General features: G+C 34.9%; 1 protein-coding gene across 1 annotated transcript in view; it reads right to left on the bottom strand.

Annotated features, from left to right (window-relative positions):
* The window catches only part of FSIP2 (fibrous sheath interacting protein 2), an 89,554-nt gene that overhangs the window by 44,373 nt on the left and 22,123 nt on the right, over nucleotides 1–23,058 (bottom strand). The window contains exons 10-14 of the mRNA XM_058549382.1: nucleotides 21,691–21,806; nucleotides 20,817–20,862; nucleotides 19,514–19,620; nucleotides 17,344–17,407; nucleotides 674–731 (exon numbers count right to left, since the gene is read on the bottom strand). Of these exons, the coding sequence (XP_058405365.1) occupies nucleotides 674–731; nucleotides 17,344–17,407; nucleotides 19,514–19,620; nucleotides 20,817–20,862; nucleotides 21,691–21,806 (391 nt within the window). The remainder of the gene's footprint in view (nucleotides 1–673; nucleotides 732–17,343; nucleotides 17,408–19,513; nucleotides 19,621–20,816; nucleotides 20,863–21,690; nucleotides 21,807–23,058) is intronic.

Here is a 23,058-nt window from a genome sequence, read left to right as displayed (position 1 = left end):
GAATTTAGGATTTGTAAAATCCTGGACCTAATTTGGCTTATGGATTTTGTAAATAGATGATGATGTTGGGTCTAAAATAATAGGCTTTCTCCTGTAAAATCAAGAAACAGAATAGGGGGCCCCCAAGGTTTGAGGAATGAAAATCCCTCAGGCCCCAAAAATATCTTCTTCAAAGACCTGTACTTTCCATCTTTAGAGATTATTATTTTTGGATTATATTGTAAATATCCTTTAGGAGAAGAATAACTGATTAAGTTATTAATACTTACAGTAAACTAACCATCCTTAGGAAGCCAATAATCTCAAAAGGCCTAAAGAATGGTAAATATTCAAAGGGGAGAAAGGCAAAGGGACAAGTCCAGATCCTGGAAAGCTACCTGAAGAGGAGATCGTGGTAGGATATCCTTGAAAGTGGCATGAAGACTCTGAATATAAGTGAAGAGTAGAATCACAGTGGGGATAAGGAAATGCAGAAGGAATAGGAAGAACACTCACTTTGTCTTTTTACAATTTAAGCTTAGTGCTGAGAATTTGCAAAAGACAGAATTTTCACTGAATCCAAGTAGAACTACAAGAATGGAGGATTCCATGTAATCATATGCTTTTGAACAGCACTCATGGAATTATTAAAATATTAATTTATAATTACCCATTAATTTTCTTAGATACTTACGTATTTGAGAAAACACGAGAAGTGAAAATACTCTGGCCTCTGGCACGAGCCTGAGTTCCTATTTATCAGAAAATGAAAATGAAAATTAGTTTGTATCCTTCCCCAGCAACTTGTAAAATGGTAATTAATAACCTCTAGTAGGTCTTTGTTTTCTGTTGTCACTGTCTTGTTTAAAACCCTCCAGAGACTCTCCACAATAAAGTCCAAATTCCTTAGCAAGGCATAAAACATACCAGATGATCTTATGTTCTTACCTACCTCTCCAGTGTCTTCTCTGGCTAGTCTTCCATATGGATTTTGGTCCATATCCTATGGTCCAGAGACATAGAATAACTTATAATTTCTTAAATGTACCATGTTTTCCATGCCTCTGGACCCTTGTTTTTGCCATTTCCTTTGTCTGGAGCACCCCATGCCTTCTTTTAACTTCTCATCTTTTAGGTCTCATTCAGCGTGTGTTAACTCCTCTAGAAAGCCTTCCTTGAAACTTGCCTAAGTAAATAAATATCCTTCTCTAGTGCTTCTAAAGCATTCTACACATTTCTATTATAAAACTCATTATGCTATATTGTAATTAAATGTTTACTCTTCTGTATCCTTGACTATGGCATAAATTTACCACTATATCCTCAGCACTTAATTAATGCATAGGAAGTATTCAATAACATTTATTTGTTGAATACATTATTTAATTAATATGTTTCCTCAATATTTATTCATTGATTTGTCTGCCATTAATCTCTTCTCACTCAAATATTTCTAGCTTGCTTAGTATGTAATATAGCAAGATCCCATTACCGGATTTTAGTAAACACTGAATCTGGATACAGATGACATAGGAACATGTAAGCAGAACACCTCTACAGGCATCTGGATTGGTGTATGTCAATTATGCAAATGAACAAATGAATAAAAGTTTTAGACAAAAAGAATGCCCTGGTTATAGAAAGTAGTATTAATAATTAGAGCCAGTTCAAAGCAAGTTTAAATGGTAACTCTTGTTTCTTCCAATAAGTGAGTAACCATTAGGTACCAATGATATGTATAAAATGTCTTACTCAAATCCTATGAAACTTTTTGAGTTTGTGTAGCTATGTTTTTGAGTGTGTTCAGTTTTGGAGAAGAAGTAACTGGAATTAAGAGTGCACAGACCTGAGAAATTCAGTGTGAAGACAATACTTTTTAAAAGCAAAACAAAAAACAAACAAAAAACTCTACTGTGGTTTCCAGTAATATTCTGGAGTAGATATTCTGAAAAAATTCTGCCTAAATTTCTGTATAAAACATTAAAACCATCATCTTAAAAACAGCTGAGCTTTCAAGGAAGTAAGAGAAACCCTATAGAGTAAAAAATTGGGGAGAACACAAATCTGGAATGGTAAGCAAGTGTTGAAGCTGATGCTTGCCCTATGGGCATTGGCAATATCCAAATACATAATGGCTGGCCAGAGGATTTAAAACAAGACATCAGTCTCAAACAAGATGAGGAATTAAAACTAAAAGCCCCTAAAAATATGTAGATCTCAAAGATCTACACCCTTGGTGAAAGAGTTGTTTAAAACAAAAATCATGCCACAGAGGTAGTAGCACAAATAAATTATGTCTTGGTTTCAACTGTGGATAGAGAAAGAAGAGGAGAAAATAAAAATATCTCTTAACAATTCATAATCATATATTATCTCTTATATGACTTCAAAGGTCAAATCCACTGTATTATCCATAAAACTCAAAGTGAGAAATTAATTTAAAATGAACCTGTATTTATAGCTCTCCCAGATGCCCAGAAAAAGCATATGAAAAATTTTTAAAAGCTTTATTGAGGTATAATTGCTATTCAAAGAACTGCACATATTTAATATGTTCAATTTGATGAGTTTCTATAGAGTAATACATTCTATGCAAATATAGAACTCTCAATGATACATTTCTGTCAAAAAGTAGCTCATATATAGCAACACCCCCTCCACATACACACATACTACACACACAGACAAATATGAAGAAACAAACCACCATGACTGTTAGCAGGAAAAAAAAACCCATACATTAGAGCCACATTTCAAAGATTTCAGGTATTTGAATTACCAGATATAGAATATAAAATGAGTACATTTTATATGTTGAAATATATAAAGAAGGGACTGGAAAACACAGGAATGGAATAAGAACCTAACAAAAAATTCCAGTCATATTTGAAAAATAACTATTCAGAAATTTATTTTATATATATAGTGTTAATATAATCAAGAAATTTAAAAATGCATTGAATTGATAAAATAGTAAATTAGAGGCAACTGAAGAGAGAATTACTGAATTGGAGGACAAATTAACCAGAGTGCAGCAGAGAGAAATGGAAAATGTGATAGTTCTTAAAGGATGTAGAAGAAAAAAAGGAAGTCTAAGATATATATAACTGGAGTTTCAGAAGAAAAGAATAAAGAAAATGAGGAGAGGCAATATAGGAGAGAAAAATAGCTGAAACTTGTCCAGAACTGTTCATCATAGTGATGTTAAGGAAAAACAAAGAAAAGATCTTAAAAGCAGCCTGAGGTATGTGTAGGGGGTGAGAGAGGAGGAGGGTTCACTTACATAGGAATTAAGTAAAACAAAAAGTAAAACATTTAAGTAGAACAATATCTTTAAAGTGCTAAGAATAAATAACTGTCCCCAAGAACTTGTATATCCAGCCATAATTATATTCCAGAACATGGGTAACACAAAGACAGTTTTATGAAATAAAATCTGAGAGTTTACTCCCAAAATACATTCACTAATGACATTTCTAAGGAATAGATGTACTTTAGAAAGACTGAGGGTGCTTCTATAAAGTATGAAATGCAAAAAGGAATGGTGAACAAAAAATAAACTGGTAAATATGTGAGTAAATATAAACAAAATCTGACTGTATAAAAAATAGGAAAGTAATTTAGCTGGTAAAAAATTCAAAACTAAATTGTTGGTTAAATATGATAAGAGAGTGATTAGAAGAAAATTATTATAACTTTGACTTTTACTTTAAGTATACATGTTAAAATTTAAGAGTAATTGTCAAAAGGAATATACATATAACACACAATTTCAAACAGAGGTAAAACTGGATTAAAAAAATTTAATACTCTAAAAGAAAGCAAGAAAGGAGAAATTTAAAAAATTACTAAAAAGCAGAATGAATTGAAAGCACAAATAAGGAAATAAAAATATTCCAAAGATTTGTAATAAACATAAATGTAAATGGTTCAAATTCAGTTTAAAAGTCAGAAATTCTAAGACTGAATGAAAATAAAGCAAAATCCAGGGGTAGGGGTAGAGTGTTTGCAAGAAACAGATCTAAACATACAAAGACACTTACATTGAAAGCTGATATAGCTATGTTAATATCAAACATATTGAACTTAAGACAAAGAGACTTATTACCTATGATAAAGGTCACTGCATAACAATAAAAGACTCAATTCACCAGGATAACCCTGGGTATGCCTAATAACCTAGATAAAGAAATAAAAAGCAAAAATAGAACTACATGAAGAAGCTAACAAATTATCTTAATTCCAATACTTTTAAGAACAAAGAGGAAAAAAATATATAGAATATTTGAATTACACAATTAAACATCTTGACTGAATGGAAATATTTAGACCACTGCACCCCCAAACTGACAATATTCATTCTTTTCAACCAAATGGAACATTTAAAAATTAATCATGTCTGCTAAGCCAATAAATCAATTCTTCACATATTTCAAAAGGCTGGTACCATAAAGGTCATGCTGTCAGTCCACAAAGCAATTAAATTAGAAATCAATAACAAAAAGAAAACTAAAAATAGAATATACTTGGAATTTAAATACTAACTCATGAATACAAAATAATACACAAAATTTGAACTTAGATGTGATTTAGAAAAGAATGAAAATATTGCACATCAAATTTTGCAGCACATTTCAAAAGCACTAATTTACATGTCACCAGCTAAGTACCACACAGTGTTCTAAACACTTTACCTTTGTAAGCACTTTAACTTACTGAATTGCCATAGCAATCATACGAAGTACATATGATTATTTCTCTTATTTTATAGTTGGAAAACTAAAGAACACAGAAGATAAATAACTAGGCCGAACATAAATTTTAAGTGTTGGAGTTCAACTTAGGTAGTCTGGGTTCGGAGCATATGTTCTCTATATGTATCATTAAGCTATACTTCCTTTCAAAAATCTGATCTGTATAGATAGGATATATGATAACTTTATGTCAATAAATTTGAAAATTTAGATGAATTGAATAAATTTCCAAGAAAGTATAAGTTGCCAAAAGAACTTGAAAAGAAATAGAAAATATGAACAGTTCTGAATCACTAAAGTAATTGAACTCATAGTTTAAAATGTTTCTCACTAAGAGATCCAGGACCAGGTTAAATATTTTGCCAGTGATTTCTACCAAATATTCAAGGAATATATAATTCCAGCTTTATAAACTTTCAGAAAACAATAAAAAAGAGGTAACATAACTCATGAAGCTAGTGTAATCTTGATATGAAAACCAGACCAAGAAACTCTGAGAAAGGAAAATTATAGCCCAACTTCTCTCAAGAACCTAAATGCTAATATCCTAAAAAATTACTAGAAAACATAATATAGAAATACATAAGGAAGATAATACATGATGAATAAAATTGCTTTAGTCAAAGAATAAAACAAAAAATGATAGTCTCAACAAATGCATAAAATATATTTTTAAAAAAGTCAACATTCACTGATTAAAAAACTTAGCAAATTAGAAGGGTATTTTCTTAACCCGGCATTGTTATCTACCAAAATATTACAGTGGACATCATAATTAATGGTGAATTACTTAAAAATATTTTCTTTAAAATCAGAAAGAAGACAAGAAGGCCACTTTCATCACTTTATTCACTATTTCTCTGAAGGCCCTAGGAATGGGAAGAGTGCAAGAAATAATTTAAAAATATAAGACTGCAAGGGATGTAACTAAGCTTTTATTATCTGCAGATACTATGATTATATTAAAAAACAAGAATCAACAGATTAGAAAGAAGAATTAATTAGAGGATCTGCAATGGTTGCTGGGCACATAATCATACAAAAATCAATCAAATTTCTATATATTAGTAACAAGCACTTAGAGAATATACCATTTTTAATAACAATAGAATATTAACTACCTATGAATAAATCTAACAAAAGATATTCCTGAATAAAATTAGTAAACTTTAAGTAAAAAAATGAAATTATCACATAGTGGAGTGATAGACTATTTATATTGACAAGAATAATCAGTACTGTAAAGATATCTATTCTCTCCTTATTGATATACAGTTTTAATGAAATCTCAATCAACACCTCAACATTATGTGTGTGTTTGTGTGTGTGAGAGAGAGAGAGAGAGATGGGCAGGTCTATTTCCAATTTATATGGAGGAAGGTAGGATAAGAATTAGCCAAAGCACTCCCAGAAAAGAACAAGAAAGTGGTAGGAGGGGTGGCAGGTGGGGGTAGTGGGGTGAGGTGTTTTTCCCTTGTTTATGTCAAGACATTATGAATCATCAATAGTGTGGTACTAGTGCAAAGACAGACAAGCTGGTCTTTTGGAACAGAATAAAGAAAGAAATAGATCTGCACATATATATCTAAATATATTAATGAGCTAGTATTCCAGATTGGTAGGTGAGGACAGACTGTTCAAGGAATTATTCCGGGGCAAACAGTTATTCACATAGGGAGGAGGGCAAGGACAGCAGGGGACTGAGAAACAATTTTACACTGAGAGAACCTGAAGGGGAGCTCCACTGGTAGACTGTGTTACTCTAGATCTTGATGATAAGAGAGGGCTGCAAATTATACCATGGGGAGGTTAGGAGCAGAGGTTCACTTTTTCTTGGCAGAGGGCTTGATATTTACTAGTTGAGTCACCTGTCCCCTTTGTGCAAAAATAACTGTGGTTTCTTCTACTTCTGCTAATATGTAGACCTAACAGCTCAGGTTATACAGAAAGCACGACGAAGTAGGGAAAATTAAAAACTCACTTAAGAGGAACCCAGGAATCACAGGGCTGAGGACTACACTTGACATTCTCAGAAGCAAAACTGATGGAAGATGCACAGCTATGGCCATTCATGGCATATTGTCTATGGCTGATTTCCAGGTACAAAGGCAGAGTTGAGTAGTTGCAATACTTTGTTATGGCAGGCCAACACAAATTAGAACCTTACATCTCTCAAATAGAGAATAGACATTTTTGGTACATTTGCGGAATATTTTATTTATTTATTTATTGTTATGATTTTTTTTTGGTGAGGAAGATTGGCTCTGAGCTAATGTCTGTTGCCAATCTTCCTCTTTCTGCTGAGGAAGATTGGCCCGGAGCTAACATCCATGCCCATCCTCCTCTATTTTTTTGTATGTGGGATGTCACCACAGCATGGCTTGATGAGTAGTGCATAGGTCCACACCCAGGATCCGAACCCATGAACCCTGGGTCACTGAAGCAGAGTATGCGAACTTAACCACTACACTAGGCCAGCCCCTCTGTGGAACATTTTAAAATATCAAGAGATGATGTCAGCATCATGGCAGAGTGAGCTGTCTCCTTAGTCTTTCCTCACTAAGATACAATGAAAAGGACATTAATTAACCAACAGAGGACATCCACACAACACAAGAGGACGTCTGAGTGATCCATGCAGCCATGTCTGAAGGTGGGGGCACTGGATCCCCAGGAAGCAGTGGAAAGAGGTAAGCGGATCTCCTCCTCCTCCCCAGCAGCAGCATTCTAGGGCATGGCACCTCAAGCAGCAGCCAGTGCACAACTCTGAGAGGAGACTGGGAAACAGGGGGCTCTCCGTGGGAATGCTTTCACTCTCAGAGTTGCTTCCCAGCCTGCAGGAACGATCCACACAGAGGTGGCTCAGACACTGTGTGGATGCCCCCACCAAGCCAAGCCCCCAGGCAGGTGACCAATGAGTGCAGAGTGGGAGTGCAAATGGGAAAGAAAGCACCCCTTTTAGCTGATGCACCAGCTCAGCCAGTCAGCCAGAGCAGCGGATGCACATCAGAGTGCCTGGCCCTGTATGTGTGAAGCAGCAGCAGCCAGTGGGCAAATGGAGAAAGCCTTATAGGCACAACTTCCAACAGATAGGCGCAACTGCCAGCAGACATGGTGGGCTCAGAAAATACAGCTCCTGCCACCCTCCCCCCTCATTGGAGGCAGGTGGAATCTGTGATCAGATACTACCACTATGCACTGGCAAAGGTCCACTCCATCAAACACCATGAAGAAATACATTAAGACTCTTGAGCAGAAGGAAAATGAAAATCTCAGGAAACCAATCCTGAAGTCACAGAAATTTACAATCTAAATGACAGAGAACTGACAACAGTTACCATAAAGAAACTCAACGAGCTACAAGAAAACTCAAAAAGACAGTTCAATGACCTCAAGAATAAAATTAATGAGCAGAAGAAATTCTTCGCAAAACACTTGAAACTCTAAAAAAAATACCAAACAGAAATGCTGGAGATGAAGAATACAATGAATGAGATAAAAAACAATCTGGAATCCTTAAAAAATGGAGCTGATATTGTAGAGGACAGAATTAGCAATTTAGAGGGCAGAAATATAGAAATGCTTCATGGGAAGAGGAGAGAGAACTAAGATTACAAAGAAATGAAGAAATTCTCTGAGAAATATCTGATTCAATTAGGAAATGCAACATAAGGATTAAAGGTATTCCAGAGGGAGAAGGGAGGGAGAAAGAAGCAGAGAGCTTGTTCAAAGAAATAATCATTGAGAACTTCCCAAACCTGAGGAAGGATCTAGACTACAAGTAAATGGAGGCAATAGAACTCCTAATTACATCAGTGTAAAAATACCTTCTCTAAGGCATATATTAGTAAAACTGGCAGAAGTCAATGACAAAGAAAAATATTAAGGGCAGCAAGACAGACGCAAATAACCTATAAAGGAACCTGTATCAGGCTTTCAGTGGATTTCTCAGCAGAAACCTTACAGGCTAGGAGAGAGTGTAATGATATATTCAAAATACTGAATGATAAAAACTTTCAGCTAAGAATACTCTATCCAGAAAAACTATCCTTCAGATACGATGGAGAAATAAAAACTTTCCCAGGTGAACAAAAGCTGAGGGAGTTCATCACTACAAGACCCTCCCTACAATATTTGATCAAGAAGGCCCTCATATCTGAAACAAAAAAGAAAAGGTTTACAAAGCCTTGAGCAAGGAGATAAATAGACAAAATCAGAAAATTGTAGCTCTCTATCAGAACAGGATAGCAAACACTTAATTATAACATTAAAGATAAAGGGAAGGAAAGCATCAAAAATAACTATGAACACTTCATTTTAATCACAAACTCATCACATAAAACAGAATAAATTGTGATAACAATAACTTAGATGGGGAAGAGGAAAGGGATGGTACATGCTTAGGCTAAGGAGATAAAAGGTTATCAGAAAATGGACTATCTCATCTATGAGATCTTTTATACAAACTGCACAGTAACCACTAAACAAAAAATCAGAACAGAGATACAAATGATAAATAAAGAGAAAACCATTATAGAAAATCACCAAACTGAAATGGCAGTCAGAAATACATGGGATGAGAAACAAGGGAAATATAGAATAACCGGAAAACAAGAGATGAAATGGCAGTATTTAGCCCTCATATATCAATAATCACTCTAAATGTAAATGGATTGAATTCTCCAATCAAAAGACACTGAGTGGCTGGATGGATTTAAAAACAAGACTGAACAATATGCTGCCTCAAGGAAACACATCTCAGCTCTAAAGACAAACACAGGCTAGGAGTGAAGGGATGGAAGATGATACCCCAAGAAAATGGCAAGCAAAAGAAAGCAGGTGTTGCCATACTTATATCAGACAAAGCAGATTTCAAGATAAAAAAGGCAATGAGAGACAAAGAGGGGCAGTATATAATGATAAAAGGGACATTCCACCAAGAGGACATAACATTTATGAATATATACTCACCTAAGAGAGGAGCACCAAAGTATACAAACCAACTATTAATAGACCTAAAGGGAGAAATTGACAGCAACACAATATAAGTAGGGGACATCAACACCCCACTTACATCAATGGGTAGATCATCCAGACAGACAGTCAACAAGGAAATAGTGACCTTAAATGAAACACTAGACCAGATGGACTTAATAGATATATATAGAACATTCCATCAAAAAACAGCAGAAGACACATTCTTCTCAAGTGCACATGCAACATTCTCAAAGATAGACCATATGTTGGGAAGCAAGGCAAGCCTAATAAATTTAAGAAGACTGTAATCATATCAAGCATCTTTTCTCACCACAGTGCTATGTAACTAGAAATCAACTACAAGAAAAAAGCCAGGAAAGCCACAAATATGTGGAGACTAAACAAAATACTATTGAACTGGATCAATGAAAAAATCAAAGCATAAATAAAAAAATACCTAGAGACAAATGAAAATGAAAAAAATGACTTATCAACTCTTATGTGATGCAGCAAAAGCAGTACTATGAGGGAAATTTGTAGCAGGTCAGGCCTACCTTAACAAATAAGAAAAATCTCAAATAAGTAATCTTAAACTACACCTAACAGAACTAGAAAAAAGAAGAAACAAAGCCCAAAGTCAGCAGAAGGAGGGAAATAATAAAAATTAGAGCAGAAATAAATGAAATAGAGACTAAAAAAACAGTAGAAAGGATCAATGAAACTAAGAGCTAGTTCTTTGCGAAGATAAACAAAATTGACAAACCCTTAACCATATTCACTAAGAAAAAAAGAGAGAAGGCTCAAGTAAATAAAATTAGAAATGAAAGAGGAGAAATTACAATGGATACCAGAGGAATACAAAGGATTATAAGAGAATACTATGAAAAACTATATGCCAATAAATTGGATAACCTAGAAGAAATGGAAAAATTCTTAGACTCATACAACCTCCCAAAACTGAATCAAGAAGAAATAGAGAATCTAAATAGACCAATCACAAGTAAAGAGATTGAAACAGTAATCAAAAATCTCCCCAAAAACAGGAGTCCAGGGCCAGATGGGTTCTCTGGAGAATTCTACCTTTTAAAGAAGATTTAATACCTATGCTTCTCAAACTAAATTCCAAAAAACTGAAGAAGATGGAATGCTTCCTAACTCATTCTATGAGGTCAACATTATTCTGATACCAAAACCAGATGAGGACAACACAAAGAAGGAAAATTACAGGCCCATACTGCTGATGAACATAGATGCAAAAATCCTCACAGAATATTAGTAAATCAAATACAGCAATACTTTATAAGGATCGTACACCAGGGGCCGGCCTGGTGGCATAGCAGTTAAGTTTTCACACTCTGCTTTGGTGGCCCCAGGTTTGCAGGTTCAGATACCGGGTGTGGACAGATGGACCACTTGTCAAACCATGCTGTGGCAGCATCTCATATAAAGTAGAGGACAATGGGCATGGATGTTAACCCAGGGCCAATCTTCCTCAGCAAAAAGAAGAGGATTGGCAATGGATGTTAGCTCAGGGCTAATCTTCTTCACACACACACGAAAAAGAATCATACATCATGATCAAGTGGGATTTATACGAGGCATGCAGGGATGGTTTAACATCTGCAAATCAATTAATGTGACACACCACATTAATAAAATGAGGAATAAAAATCATATGATCATCTCAATTGGTGCAGAGAAAGCATTTGACAAGATCCAACATCCATTTATGATAAAAACTCTCAATAAAATGGGTATAGAAGGAAAGAACTTCAATGTAATATAAGGCCACATATGACAAACCCACAGCCAACGTCGTAACTAATGGTGAAAAACTAAAAGCCATCTCTCTGAGAACAGGAGCAAGACAAGGGTGCCCACTCTCACCACTATTATTCAACGTATACTGGAGGTTTTGGCCAGAGCAATTAGGCAAGAAAAAGAAATAAAAGGTATCCAAGTTGGAAAGTAAGAGGTAAAACTCTCACTGTTTGCAGACTACAGGATTTTATATACAGAAAACCCTAAATAATCCACCAGAAAACTATTAGAAATAATCAACAACTACAGCAAAGTTGCAGGGTACAAAAGCAACTTACAAAAATCAGTTGCGTTTCTATACGCTAATAACAAACTAGCAGAAAGAGAAGTCAAGAATACAATTCCATTTACAATTACAACAAAAAGAATAAAACATCTAAGAATAAATTTAACCAAGGAAGTGAAAGACTTATACACTGAAAACTATAAGACATTATTGAAAGAAATCGAAAAAGACATAAAGAAATGGAAAGATATTTCATGCTCATGGATTGGACAAATAACATAGTTAAAATGTCTATGTTACCTAAAGCACTCCACAGATTCAATGCAATCCCAATTAGAATTCCAATGACATTCTTCACAGAAATAGAACAAACAATCCTAAAATTTATATGGAACAACAAAAGACCCCGAATAGCCAAAGGAATCCTGAGAAAAAAGAACACAGCTGGAGGCATCACAATCCCAGACTTCAAAATATACTACAAAGCTATAGTAATCAAAACAGCACGGTACTGGCACGAAAGCAGACACACAGATCAATGGAACAGAACTGAAAGCCCAGAAATAAACCCACACTTCTATGGACAGCTAATCGTTGACAAAAAAGCCAAGAACATACAATAGAGAAAGGAAAGTCTCTTCAACAAATGTTGTTGGGAAAACTGGACAGCCAAATGCAAAAGAACAAAAGAAGACCATCATCTTATGCCATACACAAAAATTAACTCAAAAGGGATGAAAGACTTGAATGTAAGACCTGAAACTATAAAAATCCTAGAAGAAAATATTGGCAGTACACCCTTTGACAATGGTCTTAGCAGCATCTTTTTGAATACCACGTCTACTCAGGCATGGGAATCAAAAGAAAAAGTAAACAAATGGGACTACATCAGACTAAAGAGCTTATGCACGGCAAAAGAAATCAGGAATAAAACAAAAAAACAACCCACCAAATGGAAGAAAATATTTGCAAATCATATATCTGACAAGGGATTTATCTCCAAAATATATAAAGAACTCTTACAAGTCAACAACAAAAAACCAAACCCATCAAAAAATGGGCAGAAGATATGAACAGACATTTTTCCAAAGAAGATATACAGATGGCCAACAGGAACATGAAAAGATGTTCAACATCACTAATCTTTAGGGAAGTGCAAATCAAAAGTACAATCAGATATCACTTTACACCTGTTAGAATGACTATAATTACCTAGACAAAAAATAACAAATGTTGGAGAGGATGTGGTTAAAAGGGAACCTTCATGCACTGCTGGTGGGAATACAAACTGGTGCAGCCACTATGGAAAACAGTATGGAGACTTCTCAAAAAATTAAAAATGGAAGTACCATATGACCCAGCTATCCCACTATGGGGTATTTATCCAAAGAACTTGAAATCAACAATTCAAAGAGACTTATGCACCCCAGGTTCATTGCAGCATTATTCACAATAGCCAAGATGTGGAAGCAACTCAAGTGCCCATCAACTGATGAATGGATAAAGAACATGTGGTGTATATATATATATATATATATATATATATATATATATACAGCCAAAGACTGGAAATAATCAAATGTGCGTCAACAGCAGAGGATCAACTATAACTGATTCATACAATGGAATACTACACAGGAATGACGTGAATGAACTATTACTATAGGCAACAACTTGGCTAAACCTCCAAAACATATTTAAAAGTAAAAGAAGTCAGAAACAAATAAAAAAATGCATACCTATAAAATACGATTTATATGGAGATTTAAAATAGCTAAAACTCATCTATGAAATTAGAAGACAGGATAGTAGTTACCTTTGTGTAAAATAGAGAGGCTAGTGATTGGGAGGTGGGAGGTGGACAGGAATTTCTGGCATGCTGTCAATGTTGTATTTCTTGATCTGGATTGTAGACAGTGTGTTCATTTTGTGATAATTTATCATGCATTTTTCTATATGTAAATTATACATTTTATAAACATTTATTCAAAAGTAAAAAATTCAATACTTAATTAAGTGCTTCATTTAAAGACAGACTAAGTAAAAACAAAACCAATCTGTGTGCAACTTAAAAGAAATATCTAAATATAGAATTGACTGAAAAAGTATGAGAAATGGTATACCATATAAACACTAATCAGTAATCAGTTTGGTATATTAATATCTGACAAAGTATATTTCAAGGCAAAACAGCATTTTTAGAGATCCATCACTTCATATTCAAAAAGGTTTTGGTCCAGAAAACAAAGCAATTGTAAATTTGCATCCACCTAATAAAAATATAGCAAAACTTGAAAGAAGTAGATGGAGCAATAGGCAAATCCACAATCACACAGTGGAGTGCTGAAAACACACTTGTCAGTAACGAGGATGTAGATGACATGAACACCATGATTAACAAACTGGAACTAATTGACATATACAGACCCTGGCATCCAAAATCAGCCAAATGTACATTCATTACAAGGACACACAGAATATTTATAACAATTGACCAGATATGCTGGCCAGTAGAGCAAGCCTCAATGATTTTAAATACAGATTATTTTCCTGACAAGAGTGAAATTGTCAGACGTCCAAAAAATTGGAGAAAATGTCTATATATTTAGAAACTTAGAAATATATTTCTAAATAACTCACAGACATATCAGAAATCACAATATAAATTAGTTAATATTTTTCTATAAATTAAAATATAAAAATCAAAACTTCTGGTATATAGCTAAAACCACAATTAGAAATACTGCCTTAAGTGAATGTATTAGGAAAGAAGAATGTCTAAAAATCAAAGAGCTTAGCATCCATGTCATAAAACTAGAAAAAACAAAAGAATTAAAATCAAAACAAAACAAAAAATAAACCAAAAGGAAGTAGAAGGAAAAAGTGAATAAAGATGAAGTGGAAATTATTGAAACGATATAAAAACACAACAGAGAATCAACAAATTCAAAAGCCGTTTTTGTTTTTTTTGACCACTGAACTTGATAAGCCCCTGTGAGAGTGATCAAGGAAAAGAGAGAGAGAAGGCACAGATAAGGAATGCCAGGAATGAAAAAGAGGACATCATTACAGATCTACCAATCTTTCAAAAAATAGATAATATTAAGAAAAAGTTTATACAAATAATTTTGAAATTTTTTATTGTGATGAAGTTCCAAGAAAAAACATAACTTACAAAATCTGACAAAAGAAATAAAAAATGTGAATAGTCCTATAACAGTCTATGCATAAAAATCAATTCCAGATGGATGAAAGGCAAGACGATAAAGCTTCTAGAAGATAATATTAAGAAATATTGGCCAGACTCCAGACCGAAACAGTGACATAGGAGGCTCCTGAATTTTCCTCCTCCCATGGATGCTCTAAATGGACAGCTATACATGGAGCAATTTCCTCTACGAGAAATCCAGAAACTAGCTGAGTGACACCATCACATCAGGAAACTAATAGCCACATCAAAATGGTTAGGAAAGGCTGAGACACATTCTTCACATAAACCACACCTCCAGCACAGCGCCATACAGTTGGGAGGAAGTCTCCATCTCCCTGCTTGTCCCTGAAGAGTGAAGGGTTTGGATCACACATAAAGCATCTCATCTAAGGGACAGGCCCCAAAACACTAGCTCTGAAAGCCAAGAGGGCTTGCATTCAAGAGTCCCACTGGGTTACAGCAAACGAAGTAGTTTTCAACAGGCACATGAGCACTTGCCATGGCTATCCCCCCAGGGTTCAGTGCAGAGGGAGCAGACAAAAGCACCCATCTTTCAGTCTTTCCCTGGAAGGGATTTGACAGCATACTTTACAAGCTGTTGCCTGAGGGTCCATCTTCTAAATAGCACCCATCTTATTTATACAATGTTACAAACCAACATTACAGCAATAAAAAAATAAATTAATTAATTAAAAGATGAAAAAAATAAATAAGTAAATAGCACCCATCTAGATGCTGGTTGAGATCCTCTCCAGAGTCCCCGGGGCAGCCAGTGGGCACTTCCCCTGGCTTCTCCCTCCAGCTCATTCAAACAATAAAACTAAGTTGCCAATATCTCGCTGGAGGATGAAACAGAGATATGTGATTTACCAATAGAGAGTTCAAAATAACAGTCACAAAGATGCTTACCAAGGTCAGGAGAGCAATGCATGAAGTGAGAATTTCAACATAGAGAGAGAAAATATTAAAAATTACCAAACAGAAATCATACAGCTGAAGAATTAGTTGTATTTCATTAGAGCATCAATAAATATAAAATGAAATTTTAATAGATATTCTTAAAATATCATAAAAAATCAAGTTCCTAGGAATAAACCTAATGAAAAATATTCAAGACACAGAAAACTATAAATATCGAGAGAAATTAAAGGAAATTTAAATATCATGTCCTTGGATTGGAAAACATAATACTTTGAATGAGATAGGCAGGAAGCTAGACACAAGCTGGGAGCGAGGGCACTCCACCAGGTGCAGCATCCTAATTACCATGCAGCGGCTCTTTGAACGTGCAGCACCACACTCTGCCCCGCCCCTGACCAAGAGTAGGCCCAAGCCTCGTTATACCCTCATTTGCATTGTGGTTTTGACCTCCGCTGTGGAGGATGACTTCCATGACAGTTCCGGAGATGCCTATATAAGGAAAAAATCTCCCCCTCCTGACATGGGGGTGGAGACAATGCCCCCATTGGTCCACCTTCCAAGACCCTCATCTGCCCCAGGGGATCCCATTTTCCAAAGCCATGGACCACCACAACTTGGGAGCAGTTGTTCCCCTCAAGTCTGCCCGCCCATCCCCTGGGGGGGGCACTTTCACTTTGCTAATAAATCCTCCTCTGTTAAAACTTCTGCTGTGTTTCTGCTCTCAAATTCCTTTGTGTCTGTGGACCTCACCGCACCGATCTGACCGGTGCCGGTGACATTAAAGATGTCAATTCTCTTGAAATTGATCTCTAGATTAGTGCCATTCCAATAAAAAATCCCAGTAAGAATTTTTTTTGGAACAAAACAAGCTCATTTTAAAATTTATATAGTAGTACTGACTTAAAAGTACTGTAGTACTGGCTTAAAAATAAGACGAAGAGGAACTGCACAAATGTATGCAAATGGATATACAAACCAAACTATAATATCAAATTTCAAGATAATGATAGTATTTGGGGAGGAGAGAGAGAATATTGCTTGGGAGTGGGTATAATGAGGGCTTCTGTGAGATTTCCAATGTTCTATTTCTTGATCGATGTAGTGGTTTCATAGGTGTTTTGCTTTGTAATAACTCATTTAGCTGTATATTATTTTGTGGTCTTTCTGATTGTATGTTTTACTTCAATTTTAAAAATTATACAAAAGTATACTATGACAAGCACGATTTATTTCTTAAATGGGAAGATAGTATATGATAGAATCTATCAACATAATCCTTATAAATTAAAGGAGAAAAAAAATCATATGATTGTATCAATAGGTGCTAGAAAAGGCTTTACCTAAAATTCATAATTTCATTTCATAAAACAAAATTCATAATTGCAATAAATGTTAGTTGAAAGAATGAATTAATAGATAGCATGATTTACTCAATAGCTGTTGCTGATGTTTACCTGATTCACAGAGGTAGCTTGGTCTCCTGTTTGCTCTTTCATTCCAATCAGCATTTATCTCCTTCTATATAATCCAAACAATAAAACAAACATTCTGAAAGGACTTTTTTCCCCAGGATTTGAACACCGAGTATTATTTATATATTTAAAATACAGAAATTTGAGATTTTGAGAACTTCTCTTAGATGTCAATTTTAAGAAATGTGCACATTTTGTGATGTTTATATTACATCTATTATTTACAGAATTCAAAATTCATATTTGTATCAGAGGAGCTCCACAAGATCACCCACACATTTGGTAATTTGCTAAGACTCATGGGACTCAGAATATAGTTGTATTCACATTCAAGATTTACTACAGTAAAAGGATACATACACTATAGGATAAGTAAGGGGAAAAGATACAGGCTGAATCTGGAAAAATCCATGCACAGTCTTCCTTATGCTCTCTCCGTCGTGTGAGAGGACACACTTGAGCATGCCCTTTTCTCCAGCAAAAAAGAAATGCAGTAACATGTGTGCAATGTTTCTGCCCAGGGAAATCCATTAGAAACTCAGCACTCAAGGTTTCTATTGAAGGCTGGTCATGAAGACACCCTCTGCCTTACTGCATACCAAAATTCTAGCCTCCCAAAAGGAAATCAGATGTTCGGCAAAAATCACATTGTTTGCAAAGTCTAGGTACAGTGCACCACCCATTCAGTTAGGAAAATTTTCGTATCAGTTAGGGAATGTTAGAAAGGCCAAGTTCTCAAACACTAGCCAAAGGCCAACTTTGCAAGCAGGCCCTTCTAAAGACAGCAGTCTCAAGCCTGTTATGTTAACTCTTTTCTGCACAACAGTATTCACTAGTGTCCTAAAATTAACTATCTGTGGAGTGCACTAATTAGTAAGGAAGTTAATCAACTCATTGGGACAGAAGAATAGGCGTATTTTTTTAACAAAGCTAACAATAGGAGAAAAGTTTAAGTAGAGCTGAATGTAGAGAACAGGTTCTCTGAATACACAAGAAACTGCTCTCTAGGCCTGTCCAAGAACTCAACCTGCTCAGGCAGGCAAATCCAGTGCAACAGACTTCTTTTTTTCCCAGGTCAGAGAGCTGGAACAGGCCATCAGAAATACATTTTCTGACAGTGGCAGGCTGTGTACAACATGTTGGAAACAGGATATAATACTTATCAGAATAAAATGCTCAGGCTATTTCTTATGATAAATTAGATATCTGTGGACATTTGATACTCACTTGAGATCAATATGGATGGCAAGTTTAATAACACATACATTACTCAAAAAAGGTCAATAATAAAATTTAGACACTGTTTTTAAAGGGGTTTTTGTTTTTTAGTAAAATACAAAAGTCTTTGAAATCTGCTGGGCAATATGAGGACTTTAAATGTCAGAGTTCTTAAGAAATTTCTTTTTCTGACTGTTAGCATACTTAATGTGGATATTGACAAAATAGAACACTGAACTGTAACATGTTTATAATAACTGTACTACAGAGAAACATATTATGGTAAACATATTACATTTTAGGAGTTATGCATAATGTAGTCTGTCAATTATTATGCATTAGAGAACATGAAAAATGATGCCACTTTATACGCTAATCAAGTAGAATTCATTTGGAAAGAATTTAGTAAGTTTCCAGTTTACTGAAATCTCTTTCAAACTATGTTAACTCTTTAGCACAGCTGAACCAGTTAACATTGTGCTACTAATGGCATGAAAAATGTAGTTATGACTTCTGTGATAACAAGCTGGCAACCCACAGAGAAAAAAATCTATGTTATCTCCAGAAGCCATACCCTGAACCTTTGCTGGTAACTTTCCAACAGTAGGTAACTGATCACTGGTCAAAAGAGAATGGGGCAAGATAGTATGGCTGTCTCTGAACAATTCATCAGTACTAGTCAAAGCCCAGTCAAAGAAGCCCAAGTTGAGACTCCCTCTGAAGGCTGCAGGTATGTACTATGAACTACCATATTGTAGCCTATATTTAGGAAAACTATCCTAGGGCTATTAAAATTTAATTACAGTATGATTAATTTCAGTGAGTAAAGTTATTCTGTATGGTAACTTTATGAATGAGATTTTTTTATATCAATTGTGATCATAAGATTGTACTTTATTCTGTTTGCATTTGGGGCAAAAAAAATATTATATACCTCATCTTTGGGAGGATCCAAATAAGACTGCGAAGGTCTAGGAAAATTTCTTGTGGGTGAAGTTTGAGCTGAAATAATTGAATCTCGAGCTGAGATGTACATAGCTCCTAAAGAAGGAAGAGATACTTTTAACTGTGAGAAGATAATATTGCCGGAACAAGGCAATAGAATTGTTAACGAATAGAATTGATCCAATGTTCCTCTGCTGAGCTGCCACAATCACTGGATTACCACAATCAGGGATTTTTTTGAGTTAAGGAAGTATCTCCAAGAATAACACGACATTTTTTGATGTTCACTGCCTACAAATTTCCAGTGGTTCACTACTGCCCTCAGGGACAAGTCTGTAACCCTTAACCTCTGATCCCAATTTATTTAATATTATGCCAGATTAGTCCCTATAACTAACCAAAGCCCACTGCCAGAATTAACTGTTTGCATTTCATTCAGTCCACGATGTAAAACCCTTGTGACTTGAATAGGCGAATAACCAAAGCTGTGTTTTAGGAAGATTGCTTTCACACAAAATGTATGGTGGGTTAAAAAGAGGAAGAGGAGATTGGAGGAAGGTTACTGAAATAGTCAAGGATGGAGAAAAACAAGGGCAGGAGCTGTGGGGATGGAAAAGAAGAGAGGGCAAGAGAAATTAAGGGGTAGATTAGACAGAAAGTGGCAACTTTGGGATGCAAAGTACAAGAGGAAGAGTCAGGTTTTACCCCTGGGTGAAAACAGAAGGATCAGGAAGAGATGAATTTGATTTTGTATTGAATTTGAGGTGGTCATTGGCCACTGGATGGAGATGTCTAGTATTTTCTGTGTGTATATGTAGGATATGCATGGGAGTATTTTTAGTGACTTTCAGAAATCTACCAAGGCACAGAAAAACTTAGCTAATGTATATTGCACTCAAGGTAAGATGGGAAGTAGGATGTACTGTCTGCGGGAAACTGATGGCGGTAGAGTATGGGGACCTTCCTGGAGACAGTCCTCTGTACTGTAACCTACTGAACCACAGTATGCCAGTAACATATTCTACCTACGATTACAAAAAGCCACAGCAGGGACCCTAACTTTTCCTCACTTTGCAGATTTCAAAAGCCATACTCATCAGGCAATCATTCAAATACAGGGGCTAATTATAATATCTGTATTCACAAACAATTTTATACCATGCTTTATTTTCCAAAATAACCATGATTTTTATAATCAGGTAAAACAAATAACTTGAAAAACTATATGATGAAACCATAATTATGTACTTAACAAATAACAGAAGAATTATAAATATTTTTCGTTCTCTTACCTCTATCATCAAGAAGACTTGATTTTTTAGTTATCACTTCATCTTTCTTTATGGTACAACATTAAAGAGAAAACCACTCATTAGTAACTGTACTTCTGAAAGAGATTTTGCCTTCTATCAATCAACCAAATTAATACAGATTTTTTCCCCCTTTATCCCTTAACTCTCTCATGAAAATTGTCTCAGGGAGAATACATATTACCAACCTCCTAAGATACCTTCCACAGAGGTCTCAAATTTAACTAACTCAAAATTGAGTTCAATATGTAGCAATGGACAAACTTGCTCCTCTTCTAGTATTCCATATTTTGTTTAAAGACATGGTGACCCATTCAATGGTTGGTTTTAAAAAGTTTAAAGTCATTCAATGTCAAATTTCAGGAAAATATAATCCAACCTATTCCAATCCAATCTAATGTTTAATGAACACATTGCTTAGACTCAAAATTTATCATTTCAGACTCTCATTTTATTGTAATGGTATTTTTCTGTGTCTGTTTGCCTCGACAATGACTCCTCAAAGGGAGTGATTATATGTCATTCATCTTTGTATCCTATGTGACCGAACTTCCTCATTTTCCCTTCCTTCTGGCTTAGCACAAGGCTTGGCCACCAGTAGATGCTCAATAAATATTAGCTATTATTATCATTATAATTGCTAAATGTTTGCTTGGATTAGTTTCTGCTAAATTACATAGTTAAGTTTAGCACAAATATACCTCAACACTTTCAGAGAACAGAATCAAGTCTCCTGAATAGATCCTGATATCCCTAACCAATCAGTAATATGCTAGTGAAGGAGATAGTTCATAGAAGTGAAAGTTAACCAGATAAATTAATAATCACCATACAAAACTTTGACATAATTTTATACCTTTTGTTTAGTACCACTATCTTGTATGTCTGGCTGATAAACGACTGCAGCTGCTGATTTTTTGACAACATTCTTTGAACTACTTAGAGATCGATGAGTGGCATTTGCTGCAGGTCCTAAAAGTAAATGAAAGAGAAAAAACACATTTTTTTTGACAAGTTATTAAAGTATAATTGAAGTAAAATAAACTATACTTATTTAAGTAGAATGGTTTTATCAATTTTAAAATATATCTACAACTGTGAAACCATCACTGCAACCAAAATAACATTCGCAATACTCCTAAAAGTTTTCTCATCTACCTTTGCAATCCATCCATCTCTCTCCTCCTGACATCCATCTCCTGTCAACACTGCTCTGTATCTCTCACACAAGATTAGTTTGAATTTCCTAGAATTTTATATAAATGGAATCATGTAGTACATACTCTTTATTTTTCCTGGCTGCTTTCACACAACATAATGTTGTCACATATTTTAATAATTTGTTCCTTTTTATTTCTGAGAAGTATTCCATTGTATGGATATGTCACAATGTTTTTATCCACACACCTGTTGTTTGGTTCATTTCCAGTTTTGGCCTCTTACAAATAAACCTTTATAAACTTTCATGCACAAGTCTTTGTGTGGACGTATTTTTTCCTTTATATTGGGTAAGTACCTAGTAGTGGAATGACGAGGTCATAGGGTAGGTATATGTTTAACTTTTAAGAAATGCCAAACTGTTTTCCAAAGTGATTGTACCATTTTACATACCATTCAGCACTGCACCAGAGTTTCAATTCTTCCACATCCCTGTCACCACTTAGTAAGCAGAAGAAAGTAAATAGTAAAGATCAAAGTGAAAATCAAATAGATGGAAAAAAAAGAGAGAAAATAATGAAACTAACAGCTGACTCTTTGAGAAGTTCAATAAAAGTGATAAGCCAGATTGATCAGGAATAAGAGAAGACACAAATTTATAGCATCAGGAAAATTAGAGATAATAGCACAACACAGTCTACAGATAATACTAAAAATAATAATAAAGGAATATTATGAAAAATCTGTTGGAATAAATTTAAAAACTTATATGCAAGGGACAAACTCCTTGAAAAACACAAACTACCAAACCTCATTCATGAATAAACAGATAATATGAAGAATCTGATATCTATTTAAAAAATTGAATATGTAGTTGAAAACATTTTCACAAAGAAAACTTTAGTCTCAAATGACTTCACTTCTGAATTATACCAAATATCTAAGGAAGAAATTACACTAATTCTATACAAACTCTTCCAGAAAATTGAAGAGGAGTGAACTCCTCTCTTAACTCATACTTTGAGACCAGTATCACTCTGATACCAAACTCATTACAAGACGTTAC

Source organism: Diceros bicornis, chromosome 10, assembly GCF_020826845.1.
Source record: "Diceros bicornis minor isolate mBicDic1 chromosome 10, mDicBic1.mat.cur, whole genome shotgun sequence".
Lineage (NCBI taxonomy): Eukaryota > Metazoa > Chordata > Mammalia > Perissodactyla > Rhinocerotidae > Diceros > Diceros bicornis.
Note: the sequence above shows the minus strand (reverse complement) of the source record. Positions and strands in the feature narration are given on the sequence as shown.